General features: G+C 37.0%; 1 protein-coding gene across 1 annotated transcript in view; it reads right to left on the reverse strand.

Annotated features, from left to right (window-relative positions):
- The window catches only part of sspo (SCO-spondin), a 121648-nt gene that overhangs the window by 62037 nt on the left and 38706 nt on the right, over nucleotides 1–20905 (reverse strand). The window contains exons 36-68 of the mRNA XM_049480406.1: nucleotides 20603–20785; nucleotides 19330–19480; nucleotides 19067–19226; nucleotides 18805–18859; nucleotides 18604–18720; nucleotides 17138–17386; nucleotides 16846–16973; nucleotides 16522–16663; nucleotides 15430–15603; nucleotides 14810–15060; nucleotides 14680–14701; nucleotides 14263–14383; nucleotides 13190–13403; nucleotides 12923–13064; nucleotides 12483–12650; nucleotides 11426–11626; nucleotides 10544–10699; nucleotides 10279–10440; nucleotides 9992–10156; nucleotides 9075–9266; nucleotides 7923–8045; nucleotides 7683–7812; nucleotides 6077–6202; nucleotides 5910–6001; nucleotides 4806–4988; nucleotides 4538–4708; nucleotides 3410–3662; nucleotides 3202–3248; nucleotides 2942–3112; nucleotides 1462–1596; nucleotides 867–1009; nucleotides 559–653; nucleotides 125–174 (exon numbers count right to left, since the gene is read on the reverse strand). Coding sequence (XP_049336363.1) covers nucleotides 125–174; nucleotides 559–653; nucleotides 867–1009; nucleotides 1462–1596; nucleotides 2942–3112; nucleotides 3202–3248; nucleotides 3410–3662; nucleotides 4538–4708; nucleotides 4806–4988; nucleotides 5910–6001; nucleotides 6077–6202; nucleotides 7683–7812; nucleotides 7923–8045; nucleotides 9075–9266; nucleotides 9992–10156; nucleotides 10279–10440; nucleotides 10544–10699; nucleotides 11426–11626; nucleotides 12483–12650; nucleotides 12923–13064; nucleotides 13190–13403; nucleotides 14263–14383; nucleotides 14680–14701; nucleotides 14810–15060; nucleotides 15430–15603; nucleotides 16522–16663; nucleotides 16846–16973; nucleotides 17138–17386; nucleotides 18604–18720; nucleotides 18805–18859; nucleotides 19067–19226; nucleotides 19330–19480; nucleotides 20603–20785 — 4872 coding nt within the window. The remainder of the gene's footprint in view (nucleotides 1–124; nucleotides 175–558; nucleotides 654–866; nucleotides 1010–1461; nucleotides 1597–2941; nucleotides 3113–3201; nucleotides 3249–3409; nucleotides 3663–4537; nucleotides 4709–4805; nucleotides 4989–5909; nucleotides 6002–6076; nucleotides 6203–7682; nucleotides 7813–7922; nucleotides 8046–9074; nucleotides 9267–9991; nucleotides 10157–10278; nucleotides 10441–10543; nucleotides 10700–11425; nucleotides 11627–12482; nucleotides 12651–12922; nucleotides 13065–13189; nucleotides 13404–14262; nucleotides 14384–14679; nucleotides 14702–14809; nucleotides 15061–15429; nucleotides 15604–16521; nucleotides 16664–16845; nucleotides 16974–17137; nucleotides 17387–18603; nucleotides 18721–18804; nucleotides 18860–19066; nucleotides 19227–19329; nucleotides 19481–20602; nucleotides 20786–20905) is intronic.

Here is a 20905-nt window from a genome sequence, read left to right on the forward strand (position 1 = left end):
GTAACCTTTCACTATTGCTCCTCTGGCCAATCAAATCTTTACAAAAATAATGCTGTTACAAACCACTAGATATAAATATAGTAAACTCTCAGCTGTAAGAGCATACCCGCAAAGTGTGCCTTACCATTACAGTCCAGCTGTGTGCAGTTCACCAGTTTTCCTGATTCACAAGTGCTGCAAGACAAAATTAAGGGCAATTATTATTAGACATCAGACATCCAATAACAATTCTATACTAAGTGATGAGAAAAATGTGGAGAAAGTCAGTAATTTGACTAAAATGACTATAAAACCAATCTCCATGTACAGAAGTAGATCTGCACAATAGTTTTTAATATAAAAATATATAATATAAAAATCACACTTTCTTTGATTTTATCTAACTAAAAACCTCTGGAATATCATCAAGAGGAAGATGGATGATCACAAGCCATCAAAGCAAGCTAAACTGCTTGAATTTGTGCACCAGGAGTGGCATACATTTATCCAAAAGCAGTGTGTAAGACTGGAGGAGAACATGCCAAGAGGCATGAAAACTGTGATTAAAAAATTGTTTACCAGTTGTTGCAGCCTTTGCGGACCACAGCTCCAGGATTATACTGTTCACCATCTATATCACAGCGGCACAGGGACAGCGGTACACAGCGTCCATCCTGAAGGACACACAACACAATTACACAATGAACAGGAGTGCACCAGTGAAGAGTAGGGTTATAAAAGGCAGGTGGAAGTTCAAAAGAACATTGCAAGCAATGTTAGAATAAATTTGCATAATAATAATAACTACAGTATATTTAACTATACTTATATAGTTACTATAGTATTAATATAGTTACATATAGTAATGTATTAACAACTATACACACCTGAAGAGCAGAGCCATGTGGACACTGACATCCTGATGAACAAGTTGAGTTCATTTCAGTCTCCAACCCCAAATCTGAGCAAAGCAGCTCCTCTCTCACACACATTGTCCATTCCTGACCCTCAGCACAGTCTTTTCCACCACCTGCACACAAGTGGAGAATCAGAGGAAAGAATAAAAAGAGTTAATATATATCATTTATCTCCAACTTATAACATCTGTGTGGTTTTAGGTACCAAAATTTGGGATCTCTTAATCGCAGGTTTCTTTTATTAGTTTTACACAAGGTTACATATCTGTAAACTGTTTTCACTGACTGACTGTGTTGGTTGTGCCTTACTTCAAGTGATATTTCGTCATTCTAAAGTATTTATATTGCACTTTTTACAATAAATGTTGCCACAAAGCAGATTCACACAGATATTGATCCAAACTTTTTTTAAGTAAGCATTAATGTGACAGTGGCAGGGGGAATCTACCTTAAAACGGAAACCCATCCTTCTTTGGTCGACACAGATAAATCAACAAAAGATAACAGAACAGTGATAATGGATGATTCTAAATATAAATGATATGGATGATATAAATGCACTCACCACAGGGCTGCAGGTTGCAGGCGCTGAACTGCTGTGGTGTGCCGTGGGTTCTAATAGGACCACGGGTTCTGTTCCTGTATCCACCGCCACACGGCACTGAGCATTCAGACCAGGCACTCCAAGGACCTTTCACACCTGAAACACACATAAAATACATTTACTTCATTCACAGTGAAGCTCAAATAGTTTTAAAATGGACCATAAGAATTTATCCTTTTTAATAACCAAGCAGCACAGTTGTGGCTAAGCTGACTACTGCTATAGCTTTTCCTAAGTGTCCAAGGTGTGATTAACAATATTGCCCACCCATGTCCTTTTAAAGTGCCCTGCCATGTTTGTAGACCAAGTCTGTTCTTGTGTTATCAGCTTCTTTCGAGTATTTGGAGCATGACTAAATGATTCAACTCTATAGCATTTATGCAGTTCTCATCAACTCAAAAATCTAATACATACATCAGACAGAGGAACAGGTTGTGAGTACTTCATAAGGTTTAAACCCAGATAATATAGAAATCAACACTTGTTGTTTGTCAACCTTTCGAATGCAACAACTGTATTAAATTTAGATCAAATGGTTTGTCTCTTCAGCAATGTTGTTTAAAGGGATAGACGTTTTTATTTGCTTATTTTGACTCTATTCTCACTATAAACACAGAGATCAGCCATACTATGAGAACTATGTGTACAATTTTGTATGTTTGTACTAGAGATACCATAGTAAGGTTGGACAGAGAATATACAGTCACTGTAAGTATACAGAAGGGTCCATGCAAAGGTAATAGACAAAAATAATGTGGATTCAAAGTAAAAAGCACTTCACTCAGAACTTAAACTCTAAACCGCTGGATTTACATGGTATAGTGAGAATTGTAGTAGTAAATAGTGGTAAGCGATATGACCTCAAATTAATATCATTATTAATGATAATAGAACATGTTACTTTAATTAAAATTAATAAACCATTACTTTAATGAACAATGGACATGGAACTGTTCTTTGGAATAAATTGTTCGAGTTGCTCAGATTGCTTGATTGGACAGGGTGGAGTCATATGACTACACATACAGTAGTATGTTATAAAAAGGACAGTATATAAACACACACAGTGGGGAAAATATTAACAAGAAAAAAATACAATATTGTATTGGCTTCTTTGATTATATATATAGAATACACAGACTGAGAGCTTCTGAATGTCAGTTTTGATGACAAATTGCTCTATTCTCTGTGAGATAATTTATTTATTTTGTTCTTCTCCTACATTTCTTTTCTTTTTTTTTCTTAATCTACAGAACATGATGTTGACTAAAATGTAACTTGTCTGCCTGTCTGTTCAAAATTATTGAAAAGAAATTCAGACAAAAATTTTTCAAGCCACTATTTTTTTTAACGCACCAAACTCAATCCAAAAAATGGACTGAATTGTACAAACACAACAATGTTTTATCTATAAATGAATAGCAGTTGCATATTTTCTCACCACTACAAGGATAGATGCTACACGTGTCCAGTCCAATGCGGTCGCCAACACAGGGTCGCCCCCCAAATGATGCCAGCGGATTGGTTCCAGAGCGATACCGCCTCCTGATGCCCACATCACATGTCCGGCTACACATGCTCCAGGACGTCCACTCACTCCAGCCACAGTCCACTGAATTAACAGATTGATACAGAGATGCATTCAATAAAACACATTTATCGTCATGAATCGTTATTGTGGAAAGTGGAAAGTTATCTCACCAGGGCAGGGTGTTGTGCCACACTGCATCTCTCCATTAATGCATGTGCTGTTGAGTGCAAGAATATATATATATATATATATATATATATATTTTGTTTTTTATATACACAGAAAGAAATATGAAACTGATGGTGTATGACTGACAGCTGTAACATATTTAGGTTTACATGCTTAACAAGAAACATGATAATGGTGAGAATATCATACCAGTTGTTGCAAGCATCATGTGGAACACTGGCACCCTGTGGGTAGAGCGCCCCCTTGTGGTAACAGGGGCAGTTGCTGAGGGGCACGCAGGTGTTGTTGAACAGGTAGAGGCCTGGAGAGCAGTAGCAGCCATCGTAGCATTCTGTAGCACATTCCACTATTGTTGTAGCATCAAGACACACACGCGGACACGCCCCACCCTGAGCCTGACACTCCTCTTTAGTCAAGTAGCTCATGCCAGTAGGACAAGAACCTGCAGAGCACACACACACACACACACAGACACATATAGACACACAGTCATTCACAGTTGCAGTAGCAAATTCAGAAGTTCACATATATTTGCTATTCAATGTATCTATGTGAATTAAAAGTTGCAAAATAATAAAAAAAAAATCTTATATTTAAACTTGATTAAAACTGTATTATATTTTTCATTAAACCAATTATGTGGCAGCATTGCCATGTATACAATTTTGCAGATAAAGTGTATAATGTGATGTTTTGAGCACTGGACAGTTTGGTTTAAATATTACATTTTTTTTCATACAACAGTGCAGATTTTTTTGCAATGGTGCAATAAAACAAACATGATCCAATCAAATCCTGCTGAAGGTAACATGACTTGAGATGTCAACAGACTGATTAGAGCAGATAGAAAGGCTATAGTAGTTTAGATCTCAGAAGGTAAATACACTAAACCATAGGGCCAGATGTGTTTTAACATCAGAAGATCACATTGGATTTCACTTCTGTCAGCCAAGAACAGAAAGCTGAGGCTGCAGTGCTCACAAAGCAATAGCTGTCAAAAAAATTGAGATACGGTAGAATGTCCCATTTTACACCAATTTATACAAAAACGGAAAGCCAACATGGACCATCAGTGAGGACCAGGATCTCGAAGGATTTTTTTCCAACATCTGTTTAATCCATAGCACAAAGAACTGAGGCTGTTTTAAGAGCTGAGGGATTACCTGGCATTAGTATAGGTCTTTGCAACGTTTGATATATGAGACATACAGATGTCGATTTAATTATAACCGTACTTGCTTGTCTACAACTTCCTTATTGAAAAATGAAGCATCCATATTCATAAACCCTATAGCGCTGTAGGTAGTTGTACAATACCTGAGCATGGGTGGGAGTTACAGTCTCGTGTCTGTATGTGGGGACCCAGGCAGCTGTTGCCACCATACAGTGGTGGAGGGGAGCTACAGAAACGCTCCCGAGTCTGAGCACCAGAATCACACTCTGACGAACACTCAGACCACGCAGACCATGCAGACCAGCCTCCATTTACTGCACACAGACAGAAAAAGAAATATAGAAATTAATCACAAACATTATTTCACAATCATATTCTCCTATACAGAGGGAGTGAGTCCTGTGTGTTTACCTGGGCAGTGTAACGTGTTGCAGGGTTCCTGTTCCTCTCCTTCTCCAACACAAGGAGAAGAAGAATCAGTTTGATTACAGCTTCTAAAGCGTCGTCTCATTCCCACAGCATCCACATGATGGAAGCACGTCTTACTGCACTCAGACCATGTGGTCCATTCACTCCAAGGAGCTCCTTCTGGGCCTAGAAGAGCAGACATTGGTTACATTGTAATTCTCATCATTATTGAGAATGTGAATATACCACAGTGAACTATATTTTATTTTAGATGGTCCTAGGATGTTAAAGTGATTGTTAAATCAAAAATCCAGATGTTCTTAATCATAAAATGTTTAAATAGGGGTATAATCCTAATTTCTATAGACTACCTTTTAAGACAATGTCAATATAACAAGTGATAAAAGTATATATTCACTACAAACAGTATCGAAACCACAGAAATTAGTACATTTTCTAAGTTGTAGTACCAAGCAGTGTTTAAGTGTAGGAGTTAAATACCTTCCTAACTATGAAAATAAACATTAATGTATAAATATTTACTCATTAACTAAAACTAATTGATAGCCTAAATATCATCCTAATGTCAAATCATTCCCCTTTTATTTCAAAGCATTTTATTCATGATAAAATAATTTTTAAAAAATATGTTGCCACTTTTTATATAACTTTTAATTTTTTTTTGCCATTTGTGGTCTACTTAGTACCACTGAGACAAAAAAAACTGTACAAGTTGTACACTGTACAGTTATTTATTTATTTATTTATTAAGCAATGTTACTATGTGTTCGATTGCAATGTGCTGCTCATTCTTTCTCCTACTCTCTCTGTGTCGCAGTTTAACCAAAGATTGCAGGTTTATTTAGACCAGTTGAGCCAGTGAGAAGGTGGGTTTTTTGAAGCACATTCAAAGCTGTAAAATTCATATACAGCATGTCTGGCAAGAGAATGTGTATTCTGTGTTTCATACAAATTAAAATCCTAAGATACCAAATAGATTAAAAGAGATAATGTCCAGAAAACGGAGAACATTTGTTCACTAGTGTATTAATCTATGTGTGATGGAAGCTGTGTGCAGTTATTGGTAATGAAACACTGGGATCTGACCTGGTTTACAGGGTGAGTAACACTGCCGTGCTTCTGTTGAGTCTCCAACACATGGCTCTACAGACTCCACTCCAGAGGGCATCAGAGAAGACCTGAGAGAGAAGATAATGTAAATAGATCCAGTGTATATTAACTGAGTGATCATTTAATCTCTTAGAAGATCTTACCTAAATCGCTGCTGTATGCCTATTCCACAGCTGCTGTCACATGAGGTCCATGAAGACCACGCTGACCAATCACATTTGGAGATACAGCTGGAGTTGTCACAGGAAACATGGCCATCTTGACACATGCTGCAGGAATAAATACAGACATGTTGTACATTTTTGTGTATTTAGTAAATTGTATTTGAAACAGAATTTAAATATAATTTTGTCAATTTACTTTGCACTTAATAAACAGAAATATTTATCTGAATAATTTAGCAATTTTAAAATTAACAAAGTTTTTTTTGTTTGTAAACTTGAGACATGGTTGAATCTATTCTTTAAATAGACTTATATTTTTTTAGAGTTTGATTGATTTATAAAGTCACAGGCATGAACGCCATTAGCCAGCCCTTTGATTGGTGGTTGGTTGTGAGATAGATAGTACTATGATTTTTTATGGGAAGCCTGAATGTTTTACCACTTTGAATCAGTTTTAAATAAAAGAGATCTGACTTCATGGATTTGATTTTTGTAATCTAGAAATTGAAAGTTTAAATTTTAAAACAAATTTCTTCAGCAAATGTCTGAACTTCGAGTTTAAATTTTCATTCAATCATTAAAATTTATGAAATATGCCATGTGAATATAAAATAACTATATATTTCAATTTTTTTGGAGATTATGAGCAGTAGCTCATGTAGTTTTTCATTATCATAATACAAGCATGTTTGACATCCCCTGTTGTATTTAAAAGCTTGATATTTAACTTGACTATCTAATCAGTTCTGTTACATGAAGACTCCTTTTATTACTCATGTAATAATATGGCAAAAACGTTGTTGAGTGGGATGCTATGGCTAGAGGATTAGTGATGTTTTTAAAGAAGATGTTTTTAAGGAATATATTATTGATTGCTAATAATTATATTATATATAACCGTAATTAGTATTGTGCTGTATCGGGAAGAAGTATTTAGTTACTAAGTAGCAGTAGAAACACAACTGAATTATTTTTTTTGTATGCCAGTTTTTAACACTATAAAAATATGGACTGCATAATGTGAAGATTTGGTTCTGTTTAGATGAGGTAGTCAGAAGAGCTTAACATCCATAATGAACAGGACTCCAGCAGTATTGAACCATCATATTATGTTCTGGGTCAAATTGACCTGTTTTAAAGTTGAAACATCTAGGAAAAATAGTTAAAAGTATTTTTTTTCAGTATGAAACTTAGTTTAATCAACATATGATATTAAAATGGTTCATCTCACATATTTGCAACCACACCCTGCAAAAACTAAAACTAAAACAAAGTTGCAATGTTATGTTTCAATGTTATGTAAAACTGTTGTGTTTTATATGTTGGTCTTTCAAAAGTAATAAAGTAGTGAAACATTACAAAAGTTTGAACATGTATTTTTTTATGAAAAATGAGTGAATTATCCTAATTGAAATATTACCTGTTAGAGGTAAGGAACACCAGTGCACTACATATTGATAGAATAATTAGCAGTGAAGTTAGTATTGAAATATTCACACTGCTTGTTAGGATTTTTTGGGTTTCAGACATCTATTACATAATTAAACCCACAAATGAACATAACAGGAGGGTTAACTTCACTGACCAGGTAGTACAGCTGTCCGGTGTGACCTCCTCCCCTGGCTGCAGCTCTGAACCCTCCCATAAACACAGACACTTGCTGGCATTGACACAGTGACCATCCTGGAGAAAGAGACCAGCAGGACAGCGACAGCCTGGAAAAACAAAAGGCATTGATGGTAGAAAAAGAACTCAAACTAGCACTAACACTAAAAAAATCCTCTTCCTAACATGTATTTGTGCACCTGACTCTCATCAGTAATACCTGTTAGGCAGTGGTGTGAGCAGTTCCTCTCAGAGTGAAGGTCTGAGCATGTCAGAGGGCATGGCTCCACCCTCCCCTCCGCACAGTCCAACTCTGTCACCAACACCAGACCATTCACACAGCCTAGAACATACAACAGCCCTTCCTTATAAATAATTACAGGCTTCAAATTCTGGACACATCTGATTGGATCACTGGATTTATACTATCTGATATTATCTTAAGCATATCTAAGTGCCTTGTTAGTGATTAATTTAGAAGACTTTTTCTAAATTATATCCTATTAGAGAAATAATTTACTAGTGTCAATCTTTTATTCATTCGTAGTTACTCTCGAGTTATACACTGCACGCTCACACTACATACTGTATGCACAAGTCTTTAGATGCACTGTAATGAATATACAGCTCTGAACAAAATACCACTTCAGTTTCTGAAACAGTTTCTCTGATTTTGCTATTTATAGGTTTATGTTTGAATAAAATGTACATTGTTTTATTCTATAAACTATGGACAACAATTTCTCTAAATTCCAAATAAAAATATTGTCATTTAGAGCATTTATTTGCAGAAAATGAGAAATGGCTGAAATAATAAAAAAGATGGAGAGCTTTCAGACCTCAAATAATGCAAAGAAAACAAGTTCATATTCATAAAGTTTTAAGAGTTCAGAAATCAATATTTGGTGGAATAACCCTGGTTTTTGATCAAAGTTTTCATGCATCTTGCCATGCTCTCCTCCACCAGTCTTACACACTGCTTTTGGATAACTTTATGCGACTACTGGTGCAAAAAATCAAGCAGTTCAGTTTGGTTTGATGGCTTGTGATTATCTATCTTCCTCTTGATTATATTCCAGAGTTTTTAATTTGGTAAATTTAAAGAAACTCATCATTTTTAAGTGGTCTCTTATTTTTTCCAGAGCTGTATTATGTTTTGTAAAAATGGTAATATAACATGAGGAAATCATTCTTATCTTTAAATAAAAGTCATATGACACATTTCTATAACATAAAATGTAAAGAAATAGTTGCCTTAGGATGCCTAACCTCTCATATACTATAAAAACTTGACACATTGCAGTACTATAACTATAGCAGTCATACTGCACAAAAATCGCTGGGTCACAGAATGCAGTCAGTTCTCACAGACCTGTCTGAATGTCTGTGCCAGATCCACATGGCTGCATGTTGCAGCCCTGACTCTGCATGGCCATCCCTTCACACTCCTTCCCGCCATTTTTGCTTGGAGGGTTCGAACAGGATCTGCTCCTCATCCTCACACCACCACCACACGCTGCATCACACTCTGACCACTCACTCCACTCTGCCCAGTGGCCGTCCACTGAGAAATACAGAGAAACATGTGGATACAGAGGGAAAATAAAGCAATCATGAAAAACCATAATATCTTAAAAACGAGCCTACAGGTAAGCAGACTGTAAAAATATAACTCAAGTAAATCATACTTTAAAGTACAATCACTTAAAACACTTAAAACCTTTGCTTTATTGGACTAGAGAATATAAGAATTAGAATAACTCTTATACACTATATACACTGTACAAGTTTTCAGACAGGAATAAACTGGCTGTAATGTTAGTTTTATTAAATTCAGGGGTGATTTTTATTTTCACTCATTTTCACTTAAATTAAAGCAATTAAAGCTTTATTTAAGATAAGTATAACAGTTTTAAACACTCAAAAGTAGCAAATAAATATGTAAAGCTCTGTCTATTTTGTAAACAACAAAATATTAAGACAAATTGTGTATGAAACAATAATAATGTAACAAAATAAATAATGAAATGTATCAAAAATGCAGAATATTTAGTACATGCATATTAACTGCACATAAAAACAACAATACAAAAAAATAATAACAAAATTGTCAAGCACTGTATAATACACCCATATTTGAAATTGGATTTTTTTTTTTATTACCTTTAATTGTATAATCTTTCCCTTTATTCCCTTCTCTCGTGCAGACACCATATTTTAACCATATGTCCACAGCGACCTCTAGTGTTTATCATTAAATACACACAGAATACAACAGAACAGTCTTACCAGGGCAGGCCTGAAGGAAGCAGGCCCTGCTGTCAAACTGAGCCGCACCACAGGAGCCTCCAGCCCGGGCATCTCTCAGGATCTCTCGCTTACGGAACAGAGAACCCAGGCCACACGATGTACTGCACGGACTCCATGCTGTCCAGGCAGACAGCACACAGTCCACTGGAGGAGACAACAACAAAAGTGGCCATTCAGTCACAAATTGTACTCAACTGCATTGATGATGACCTTTATTGCATCCTATCTCTGAAATCTGAGAGCTATACTGATCCTGCTATACTTACCACAGTCTCTCTCATCCGAGCCGTCAGCACAGTCTTTGTGGAGGTCACATTTCTTGTCCAGACGTACACACTCTCCACTGGTACAGGCAAACTGCTTGGCAGAGCAGGGACTCGGAACCAGTGGACGCCGTGTAGGAGTCAGGGGAGGAGATGTGGAGACACCTAAAAGAGGTAAAAAGATATTTTGTATATTAATTGCACTAAGAAAATGCATTGCATTGAGAAGCACAACAATTTCTGTTAAAGCATGTAAAAAGTACAGTACCACAGCGATCCTCATCCGAGCCATCGGGGCAGTCCTCTCGCCCATCACACACAAGCTTAGTGTCCACACAGCCCACAGTCCTGCAGGTAAACTGGCCCTCCACACAAAGCACCCTGGGTAAACCTCCACCATGGGGGGTCGTTTTGTCCCACATTCCTGTATGCAGATGTTGATTTCAGGTCATACATGATCCAAAGACGTAAAATGTTTGCTTTGAGCATGCCAGCCCAGCAGGGGGCAGAATAACCTTACAAAGATTCATAAAAATTCATAAAAAAAACAGCGTAGTGTTCGAAATACAGCTCTGAAAAAAATAAGAGACCACTTCAGTTTCTGAATCAGTTTCTCTGATTTTGCTATTTATAGGTATATATTTGAGTAAAATTATTATTTTTTTTATTGAATAAACTACGGACAACATTTCTCACAAACTTCAAATAAAAATATTGTTATTTAGAGCATTTATTTGCAGAAAATGAGAAATGGCTGAAATAACAAAAAAGATGCAGAGCTTTCAGACCTCAAACAGTTCAGAAATCTATATTTGGTGGAATAACCCTGGTTTTTAATCACAGTTTTCATGCACCTTGGCGTGTTCTCCTCCACCAGTCTTACACAGTGCTTTTGGATAACTTTATGTCACTCCTGGAGCAAAAAATCAAGCAGTTCATTATATTCCAGGGGGTTTTAATTTGGTACAATCAAAGAAACTAATTTTTTTAAGTGGTCTCTCATATTTTTCCAGAGATGTACACGCAATTAAAGTGAATACAAGAAGTATATTGCCTAGTAACATAGATTATGTCAGTGGTCTTAAAGAGGATATACAGATATGTGTGGATGAAGCCCGAGTCCTGTGAATAAGATTAACTTTGTGTGTACCTGGCTCTCCTGTTGGTCCCTGAGGGCCAGTGCCAGGTGCGCCTGTCACAGCTGCAGAAACAGTGGCAACACCCGGGCGTCCATCCTGTGGGCTCTTGGTTCGCAGGCCTGGAGGGCCAGATGTAAAGTCTTGAAAGCCAGGACCTCCAGTGGATGCAGTGTAGTTCTGTACTCCTGGTAATCCTGGAGTAGGAATTGTGCCTAGTGATAAAAAAAAATAAAAAAATGAAATGATGAAGCAAGAAAATAAATGTACTATAATCTAAATCTACTATATGGCAAAATAGGATGGAAATACAGCTTTGAAAAGATTAAGAGACCACTTCAGTTTCTGAATCAGTTTCTCTGATTTTGCTATTTATAGGTATATGTTTAAGTAAAATGAACATTGTTGTTTTATTCTATAAACTATAGACAACATTTCTTCCAAATTCCAAATAAAAAATATTGTCATTTAGATCATTTATTTGCAGAAAATAAGAAATGATAAAATAACGAAAAAGATGCAGAGCTTTAAGACCTCAAATAATGCAAAGAAAACAAGTTCATATCTATAATGTTTTAAGAGTTCAGAAATCAATATTTGGTGGAATAACCCTGGTTTTTAACCACAGTTTTCATGCATCTTGGCATGTTCTCCTCCACTAGTCTTACACACTGCTTTTGGATAATTGTATGCCACTCCTGGTGCAAAAGTTCAAGCAGGTCAGCTTGATTTGATGGCTTGTAATCATCCATCTTCCTTTTGATTATATTCTAGATTATATTTAATTTGGTAAAATAAAAAAATAAAAAAAGTTATCATTTTTAAGTGGTCTCTTGTTTTTTTTTTCAGAGCTGTATGTAGTGAAGTAAAAGAAACAATAGGAGAAAAATTAATACACCAGTAGAGACAGATAGAGCATTTTAGTACTTAGGTACAGTAGTGAAGATCTCTGATATCAGATGATTTTTTAAATGTATTTTTTAGGTAGAAATCTTCTTAAAAGACAGCATGTCCTTATTCTACTAAAAGTATAATAAGGGTTACACTTGCTCATCACAATCCATGACTCACCGCAGCCCAGCTCATCTGAGTGGTCTGTACAATCCAGCCTGCCATTACAGAGAGATGCGACAGGTACACACTCGCCATTCATACAGGTAAACTGACCCGGCTCACAGCTCCTAGCAGTGACCACTCCAACACCAGGGGGTGCTGTGGTGCTGGGAGTGATAAACTCTTCTGAAAAGGTAAAGGGAAGGGGAAAACACACATATGTCCATGAAAGATACAGAGAAATAGTACTCAAGTCAACTGTATGTAGAACTGTATGTAGATGGAGATCAAAACATCATTGTGTCTCTAGTTTTAACTTTTTTAATCCAGTTTAAACCTCACTTCTTTGCAATGAACAATAGAAATACTCCTAAATGTCCTGGAATAAAGCATTTTTACATTGTTTTCTCTTTTGTCTAGATTTCCTAGAATTATTGATATTATAAATAATGTCCTACCTTCTCTGCAGCCCAAGATCTCCACTCGGAGGTAGAAGGTGGGACGGTACTGCACTGGTATAATGCGCAGGTATCGAGCCTTCACCATCCTGTCCAGCCAGCGTGTGACTGGAGTCCTGCCCACCATTCTCACCTCAAAGATCTGACAGCAAGCAGATGGCCAATATAGGGAAAATACATTGACTATATTGTGTTTATCATATTTTTAGAGAAAGTGAGAGGGAGGGAGTGAAAACACAGAATGTGAAATGGTTGGTAGCCTCATACCTTCGGGGCTGAGCCACTGACCCCGGTCTCGGTGTAGTCCATGTAGTGGTTCTCAGTAAGTGCAAAGGCCAATCGGTACTTGCTCAGGTAGCCCCACATGCGCTCACTGCCCTGAGTGATTACCCCTGAAATCCAGGTAGGCTCCAGAAAATCCACCTGGAGGTAAGGGTGGGGGTCTCCTGGTAATGGGCTCCAGCCAGGTTCCATCACTAAACTATATTATGAAGATAGTTTACTAAAGATTAGTGATAAAATTAAGATAAGTACATTTCACAACTTATAGTATCCAGTCTTTACTACCAGAGCGTATACAAACAAGGTCCTAGTATTGTCAGTACCACACACACAAATATGACTATAAAACCAATCTCCATGTACAGAAGTAGATCTGCACAATAGTTTTTAATATAAAAATATATAATATAAAAATCACACTTTCTTTGATTTTATCTAACTAAAAACCTCTGGAATATAATCAAGAGGAATACGGATGATCACAAGCCATCAAACCAAACTGAACTGCTTAAATTTTTGCACCAGGAGTGGCATAAACTTATCCAAAAGCAGTGTGTAAGACTGGTGGAGGAGAACATGCCAAGATGCATAAACCAGGGTTATTCCACCAAATACTGATTTCTGAACTCTTAAAACTTTATGATTATGAACTTGTTTTCTTTGCATTATTTGAGGTCTGAAAGCTCTGCATCTTTTTCAGCCATTTTTCATTTTCTGCAAATAAATGCTCTAAATAACCATATTTTTATTTGGAATTTGGCAGAAATGTTGTTCGTAGTTTATAGAATAAAACAACAACGTTAATTTTACTCAAACATATACCTGGAAACTGAAGTGGTCTCTTATTTTTTTTTCCAGAGCTGTATATGTTAAATGTATGCTGCAGATACATGAATAAAATTATTTTAATATGATAAAAGTACTCTACAACAGTCAAGACACCTTGAAACACATAAGTAATGTTCATTAAGTTCATCTACTGATGTTCACAGCATCTGCATTATATATGATATTTCTGCTTATAAACAAGTAATAATTCTACCAGCTCCAACACTTACACGTTAGGGACAACATTGAGACGACCTGCATCAGCTGGGTTATTTTCTCTAGATGATGAAGATGTTAGTTGACCATAGTGAATGCGGCCGTCTTCAAACCCCAGTGGAGACGAGCAGATTCCTAGAACAGAGACAGTGCACCAACCAATCGTATTCAAATCTGTTTCACTTAGTTCACTCACTTATATCTAACCACAGTAAAAATCTAATCTTTAAGCTTCTAAATAACTAGTTGAGGTGTCATGGTCCTATATGGAACCAAAGAAATATCTAAAGATATGTGTCACAGCACAAGATAACGATACACTGTAAAAATATAAATTATATATAAAACACTAAATACACTAAAGACTCACTGTGCTAGCTATTACGTTCATCTTTCTACTATATGTGAACTGAAGAGCTGTTAGTAGTTACCTCTTTCTCCAGGGGCTCCCACCTATAAAAGAAAATCAGAAAGGTTATTAAGTTCTAGTTTTGAAATATAATTTATTAAAATATTAAAAAAAAAAAAAAACGCTTTGAATTAAGCATGGCTAAATCTTACGTGTGTAGTTGTGAAAGATGGTGTGCTTGCTGGTGTAACAGCTGCCATACTTGGGGTCCTTAATGGTACAGGGGTTGGAGTGACATGGGTGATATTTGTGTGGGGGATACAGCCTCTCTCATCTGCTCCATCTGGACAATCAGGGACTCCATCACAGCGTGCTTTAGAGTCAATGCAGCCCCCTGGAGGAGGGCAGGAAAACTGACCCTCAGGGCAGCCTCTAGGGTGTGGCGTAGGAGAAGGGCGTGTGCCTAATGTAATAAAAAAGAATAATAAAACATGAAATACTTAGACTGGGATTAATATCTATACCACATTTCAGCAGATCAGAGGAAATGTGGGTTTTTTTTATTATTTAAACTGAGTAAAAAGCAAACACACTCTCACACACACACACACACACATACACACAAACCCAGTTGTGAATATTGATACAAAATCACACATGAAATTGTTAAATAGTTTCTGTATATGGAACATAAAACATTTAATTAAAGCTTTCATTTATTGAATGTAAGTATAGGTCACTTAAAGGTCACACACTTGTCTCCACAAGCTTTTTTGTATTAAAGTGAGCAAATTCTGACAAGCCAATAACCTGTTTTTCACAATGCACCCACCACAGTTGAGTTCATCTGAACCATCTCCACAGTCATTCACTCCATTACAGAGAACTCCATGTGGTCCTGTGGGCACACAGCGGCCATTCCCACACTGGAACTCCCTCTCTCGGCAGGGTCTAAATGAAGGAGGCAAGGACACTGAGGGGGGACGTGTGGACAACCATTCAAACTCTGTGTGAGAGGGGGAGAGAAAAAGAGAGGGTGTGACACACTTTAATATTTTAGGTTGTAGGTTGCAATATGTTGTATCTGTCATACTGCATTGTACTGTACTGAGGTAAATGTCATCGAATTAAACATTAAATAAATGTTTTTAAATGTAAGAATGATGCATGTTTTGTTTTGTTGTTACTAAAACCTATAAAATACCTGTCAGTGTCCTTTTGAAATATTTCCTAGTGTTTCAATATTAAATATGTTAAATTATTAGTTGTCATAGTATGCTATTGTATATAAAACAACAAAAACATGTAAAATGATTCCAAACTTTAGAAGTTTAGTGGACTGTGTAGAAATGATGTGGCATGTAAATATTTTACCACTTTAAAATAAGGCCCCCTTATAAAGAGTTTATATAGGAGTTTATTAATTGCTATTAACTAGGTTGTAAAACCATTAATTAGCAGTTACAACACAGAGAGGGCAACAGGCAACAGTGACCTGGATCTAACTTTGTCTTTTACATCATTCACTTTTAACATAGCTTATTAATAATATAGAAAGTCAGTTTAATATAATTAAACTAATGTAATATGTTAGCATAGACAACATTATGATTGTTGGATAAATCTTTAATCTGGGTAGTTAAATTAATAAAGTTGTTTACATATATATTAATGCTGACTGATGAAAAAGTCAAAGATTAACAGTATGAATAAATCTGTAATCACTATTTGGCCAATAGTGTTGTACCTGCTTTTTTGTTGTAACTGCTTATTAGTGGTTTTTAAAGTATTTACAACATAATTAATATTCATTTACAAACACATTTATAAACCCTTTATAAAGGAGCCTTATTTGAAAGTGATACCATTGTGCAATTTTAAAATTATTCACATAATATTCACAAGAACAATACATTTTACACACCTCCCCCACAGCCCATAAGCTCCACTCGGAGATAAATGCCATTCTGGAAGTCATGAGGCATCACTCTAACGAAACGAGCCGACACCATCCTGTCCAGCCTGATTTGGGCCACACCTCGATCATCATGGTTACCTAGAAATATCTAGAGACAGGCCGACATCCACATAGACAGGGAAAATTTCACTTTAGAACAATAACAACAGATACTTATGCAACTGAAAGACATCTTATTTTCTACTAGCTTGTATGTATATCATATATTCTTCTGTTTATCTAGAGTGGGAATTCTAAAGCCAGTCTAGACAGCTTTAGAAACATATTCACCTTGGCTTTAGGACGAGAATCTGTGATGAGTTCTTTGTAGGTGTACCACTGGTTACCCTCAGCACTAAAGGCCAAGTAGAAACTGGCCACAAATGTGTCAAACAGGCCTCCACCCTGTGTAAGGAGCCCTGAGACAAACAGCACAGAATATTAAAAGATGCATAAACTGATGCATATGAAATAATATTTTTAAATACATAGTTTATATATATTAATAATGAGTGTATTCTTTATGAATTAATGTTCGGACACTAAGTGTGCACCTAAATCTATGGACAGTCTGAGGAGGCACCTGTAATGTTGTATGGTTTGAGCAGGTCTATCTGTAGGTAAGGGGCCTGGCTGTTGTGGGCGTGGCTGTGCGGGGTGGATGCTGGGAGCTCCCTGTACTCCTCTGGTTCAGGGCTCCAGCCTTGCAGGTCACTCTGATGGTCAAAAGCATGGAGGCGAGCGGCTGATGCGAGGTGACCCGGCTGCTGGGAGGAGGCACTGAAGCTGGAGGCAGGCAGAGACTGAACTCCCAGTGGAGACCAACACTCATCTACAGACAACAAGAAAGAGGTGAAGTGGATGCAGTCCAGATAATTACGTTAAATCTGCAGGCTGAACAATGATTTTTGCTGAACAATCAAATTAACAGACTGACAATTCTGCTAAACATTTCTCCTCAATTTTGAGCTCCATCTAGTTGCAGTGCCACAAAGCTTTACAGTCATCACTGATTAAGACACGGAAGGGACTCTAAGCCTAGCATTTCTTTTCTTTTTTTCTTTTTCTTTTTCTTTATAGACACTTTCATTTTGCACCTGTTATTATTTCTTGCATTAATTATTCTGGATGATTTTTACTACATTTTTCTGTACAACTGAGCAATTTCCAGGTCACAAACCCTAGTTAACACTTTAGACTTTACACAATCTTTTTTTTGTTTGTTTTACTCACCCTGTATATTTCTGTTTTAATAATTTCAGATGGCTGGAGAGAAATCTTCTTCTGCGTGCTACTGTCTTCACCAACAGTGTTATTTTTTTATGAATGTTTATTCTCAAAAACATAGTGATGCTGCTCTCTGCTTATCTATGTAAAGGGCACTGAAATGTTGTATTTTATTTTAGTTTTTTTGTTTCAATTGAACTGCAAACAGAGAAAAAAGAGTAGACTGTGCTAAATAAATGTTTAAGTTTAGTAGTATTGTGTCTTGCTTATTTTATAGAAATACAATAGTATTATTATTGCATTTTAGTTGTAAAAAATGGGAATTTGGTTGCTGTGTAAATAACGGCATCAACCACCAAAAAACACATATTGGTCCATCACTACTTTGTGTGTGGTAATGCCGTCTATTCCCAGTACTCAGGTGACACTGTGAATCTAGGAATGTTAAATGCCCAAAACGCCCAACGTCCCAATGTCCCATCCATTTGGCCCCCAATATTGGTTTAACATGTTTTTATTAGTGCTTGGTTCTAAGTCATGTAATACCAGCAAACTACTTCTGTTAAAACTTCAGCTATTGTAAAAAGAATTAGCCAATTATGTTTTAAGGGACTTGTTTAAAGGCCAAGAATGACTGTGACACGAATAGGAAATAAACCACCAATCTTTTGGTAATACAAATAACAATGTTAGCCAGCACTGAAAGTGAATGGTCTATAGATAATAATATTTTAAGGTATTACTGTGCTAAAAGGCCTTGCTTTTTCCCTAGCTTTTCTTGTGTTTTTTAGAAAACAAATGATATTGTTACATTTAACTGACCTCCAGGTGGAAGAGGAAATGTTGGCACAAATGGTACCCCCCCTGGGGGTGTGGAGGGCTCTACAGTTATGGGTAGAGCTGCTGGAGTGGTTGAGGTGATGATACTCTCATTGTTGGCTAAAATAGAATCAGAATTGTTCAGATTGTAGAAAATAAAAGCAACAAAAGATATTAATTTTTTATGCTAATGTGACGTGTTACCATTTGCTTCACAATAGCAGCACCTGTCTCCATCCCTTGGTATTAAGGACTGACCCTGCAATGACAGAACACATTACTCTCTCTGAATACAAAGTCGTGCAAACACAAGAACAGACATGAAGTGAAATAATGGAGCTGGGATTTTGACAGTATGAGGTGATAATGTATGGGGGGAAAATATGGTATAAGACAAACCAGCTGCTATTCCAAGATACAGCATGTTAAAGGAACATACCACCAGTATCGTCTCACGTATACACACCTGAGGGCATCCAGTGATGGCATGTGGACAGAAAGGGGCACACTGCACAGTGAGGTTGGGTAAACAGTGGCAGAGTTGGCATGGTTCCATTTTCCAGCGATCACCAACAGCATGTGTGTGACCCTGATACTCGCATTCCTTGCAAGGTTCTGTCTGACAGCTGGGAGCAGAAACACAAACACACACAAATATGCAAATAAGGATACACATGCACACAGAGAATAACAAGAAAGTTACTAGAATAACAATAACACAGTTTTTACCGCCGGGCTTTTCTGTAAATTCCACGGCACTGTCTGCCGTTGCCATGTTTAGTGGGGTTGTTCGGGCTGCGGAAAGACCATTGAACACTCTGCACTCCACACGGACCCAAACATTTCCCCCATGGTGACCAGGATGACCAACCACAGTTTACTAAGATCATACATACAGAGAGAGACAAAGAGATACAGAGAGCAATCTAAAATTGAGCACAATGAGCACAACCACAGAGGATTACAACAAAAGCAGGTTCACAGATTTTTAAGTACTGTTAAGGTGCAAAATATGAGTATAAATATGTTAGACAAAGCACTGCTATAAAAACCTGCTTAATTCATTGGTCAGACACACATGAGAATTAGTGTACCTGATAATAAAATAAGAAAGCTTGATTTACTCTGTCTTAGAAACCTTAGACTGTTAAGTTATAGCCTTGGGTTATTATTTCTAGGTAGCTTTTTCATGTTAAATTCCATTACTTAAAGAGAGCAAAATGATGATCGGATAATTTTAATAAAGCTGCCTTGTCATTGGCTACCGGAGCCCTGAGAGAGCACAATTGGCCCTGTGAGCTCATGTATCACAACCGAGTCACTGCACTTTCCTCTAAGCTGCATCAGCATCAGCAGCAGTTGGAGAAGATGCGGAGGCTGACTTCACATGTATCGGAGGAGGCATGTGCTAGTCTTTAACCTCCTTGTGTTGGGGCTTCACTAGTGATAGGGGGAGTCATAATGAGTGGGTTGGGTAATTGGCCAAGTAAATTGAAAAAAAAATGGGAAAAAAATCTGAAAAAAGCTGCTTCAGAAAATAAAACCACATACTTGTTGACTGGTGAGAGTACTGATTACCTAAGAGCATTTTTTACACAAATAGTTGGTCTAAATCAGTTAGGTTGTAAACTTGAAGCATGTTCCGCTTGGTTTGGTTTGATTTCACATAGGAAAGAATATTTTAAATGCAGAATGTCTGAGGTGAGAGCAAAGAAGTAAATACAGCAGCCTTCTTTTCTGAATAAGTGTAGATTGCTGTACAGTTTAACATGAAACAACATCCGAGCATTTGTTCACAACTGTAGTAATTATTTGGCAACACACCAGGTTAACTCTCGCTGTGGTTGTTTCAAATCAAAACCATGAACCTGAGTCTGATTTAAATCAACTAAAACCTCCCTGTTTGTTTTTGAGCAGTAAAAACACTCTGATCACTGTTCATCCACAGTCTAAAACTAAACTAAAGTAATAATCCAAAGAAACTATTAAGGTTAGTATGTACCTGAGCATTCTGGATTGGGCTGACAGTGCTGTGGTCTGCCTCTCTCACACCTACAAATCTCACAGCCCCTCTTAACCTGCTGCCCTGGCCAGTACCGCACTCCCGCCACTTCACACACACACTCCTCAGGCAACACACACTGCTGCAAGTGGTTCATGACCTTCCCCTCTGGACACCAGCAACCTTAACAGAAAAAAATAAGGAAGAAGAAGAAGAAGAAGAACAGGGGCTGAAGAGGTGTTTTCTGAACCACAGAACATGCACAGTTCAAGACTGAAGACAAATAATAAGCAGTCCTAAAAA

Source organism: Astyanax mexicanus, chromosome 6 (genome assembly GCF_023375975.1).
Source record: "Astyanax mexicanus isolate ESR-SI-001 chromosome 6, AstMex3_surface, whole genome shotgun sequence".
Taxonomy (NCBI): Eukaryota; Metazoa; Chordata; class Actinopteri; order Characiformes; family Acestrorhamphidae; genus Astyanax; species Astyanax mexicanus.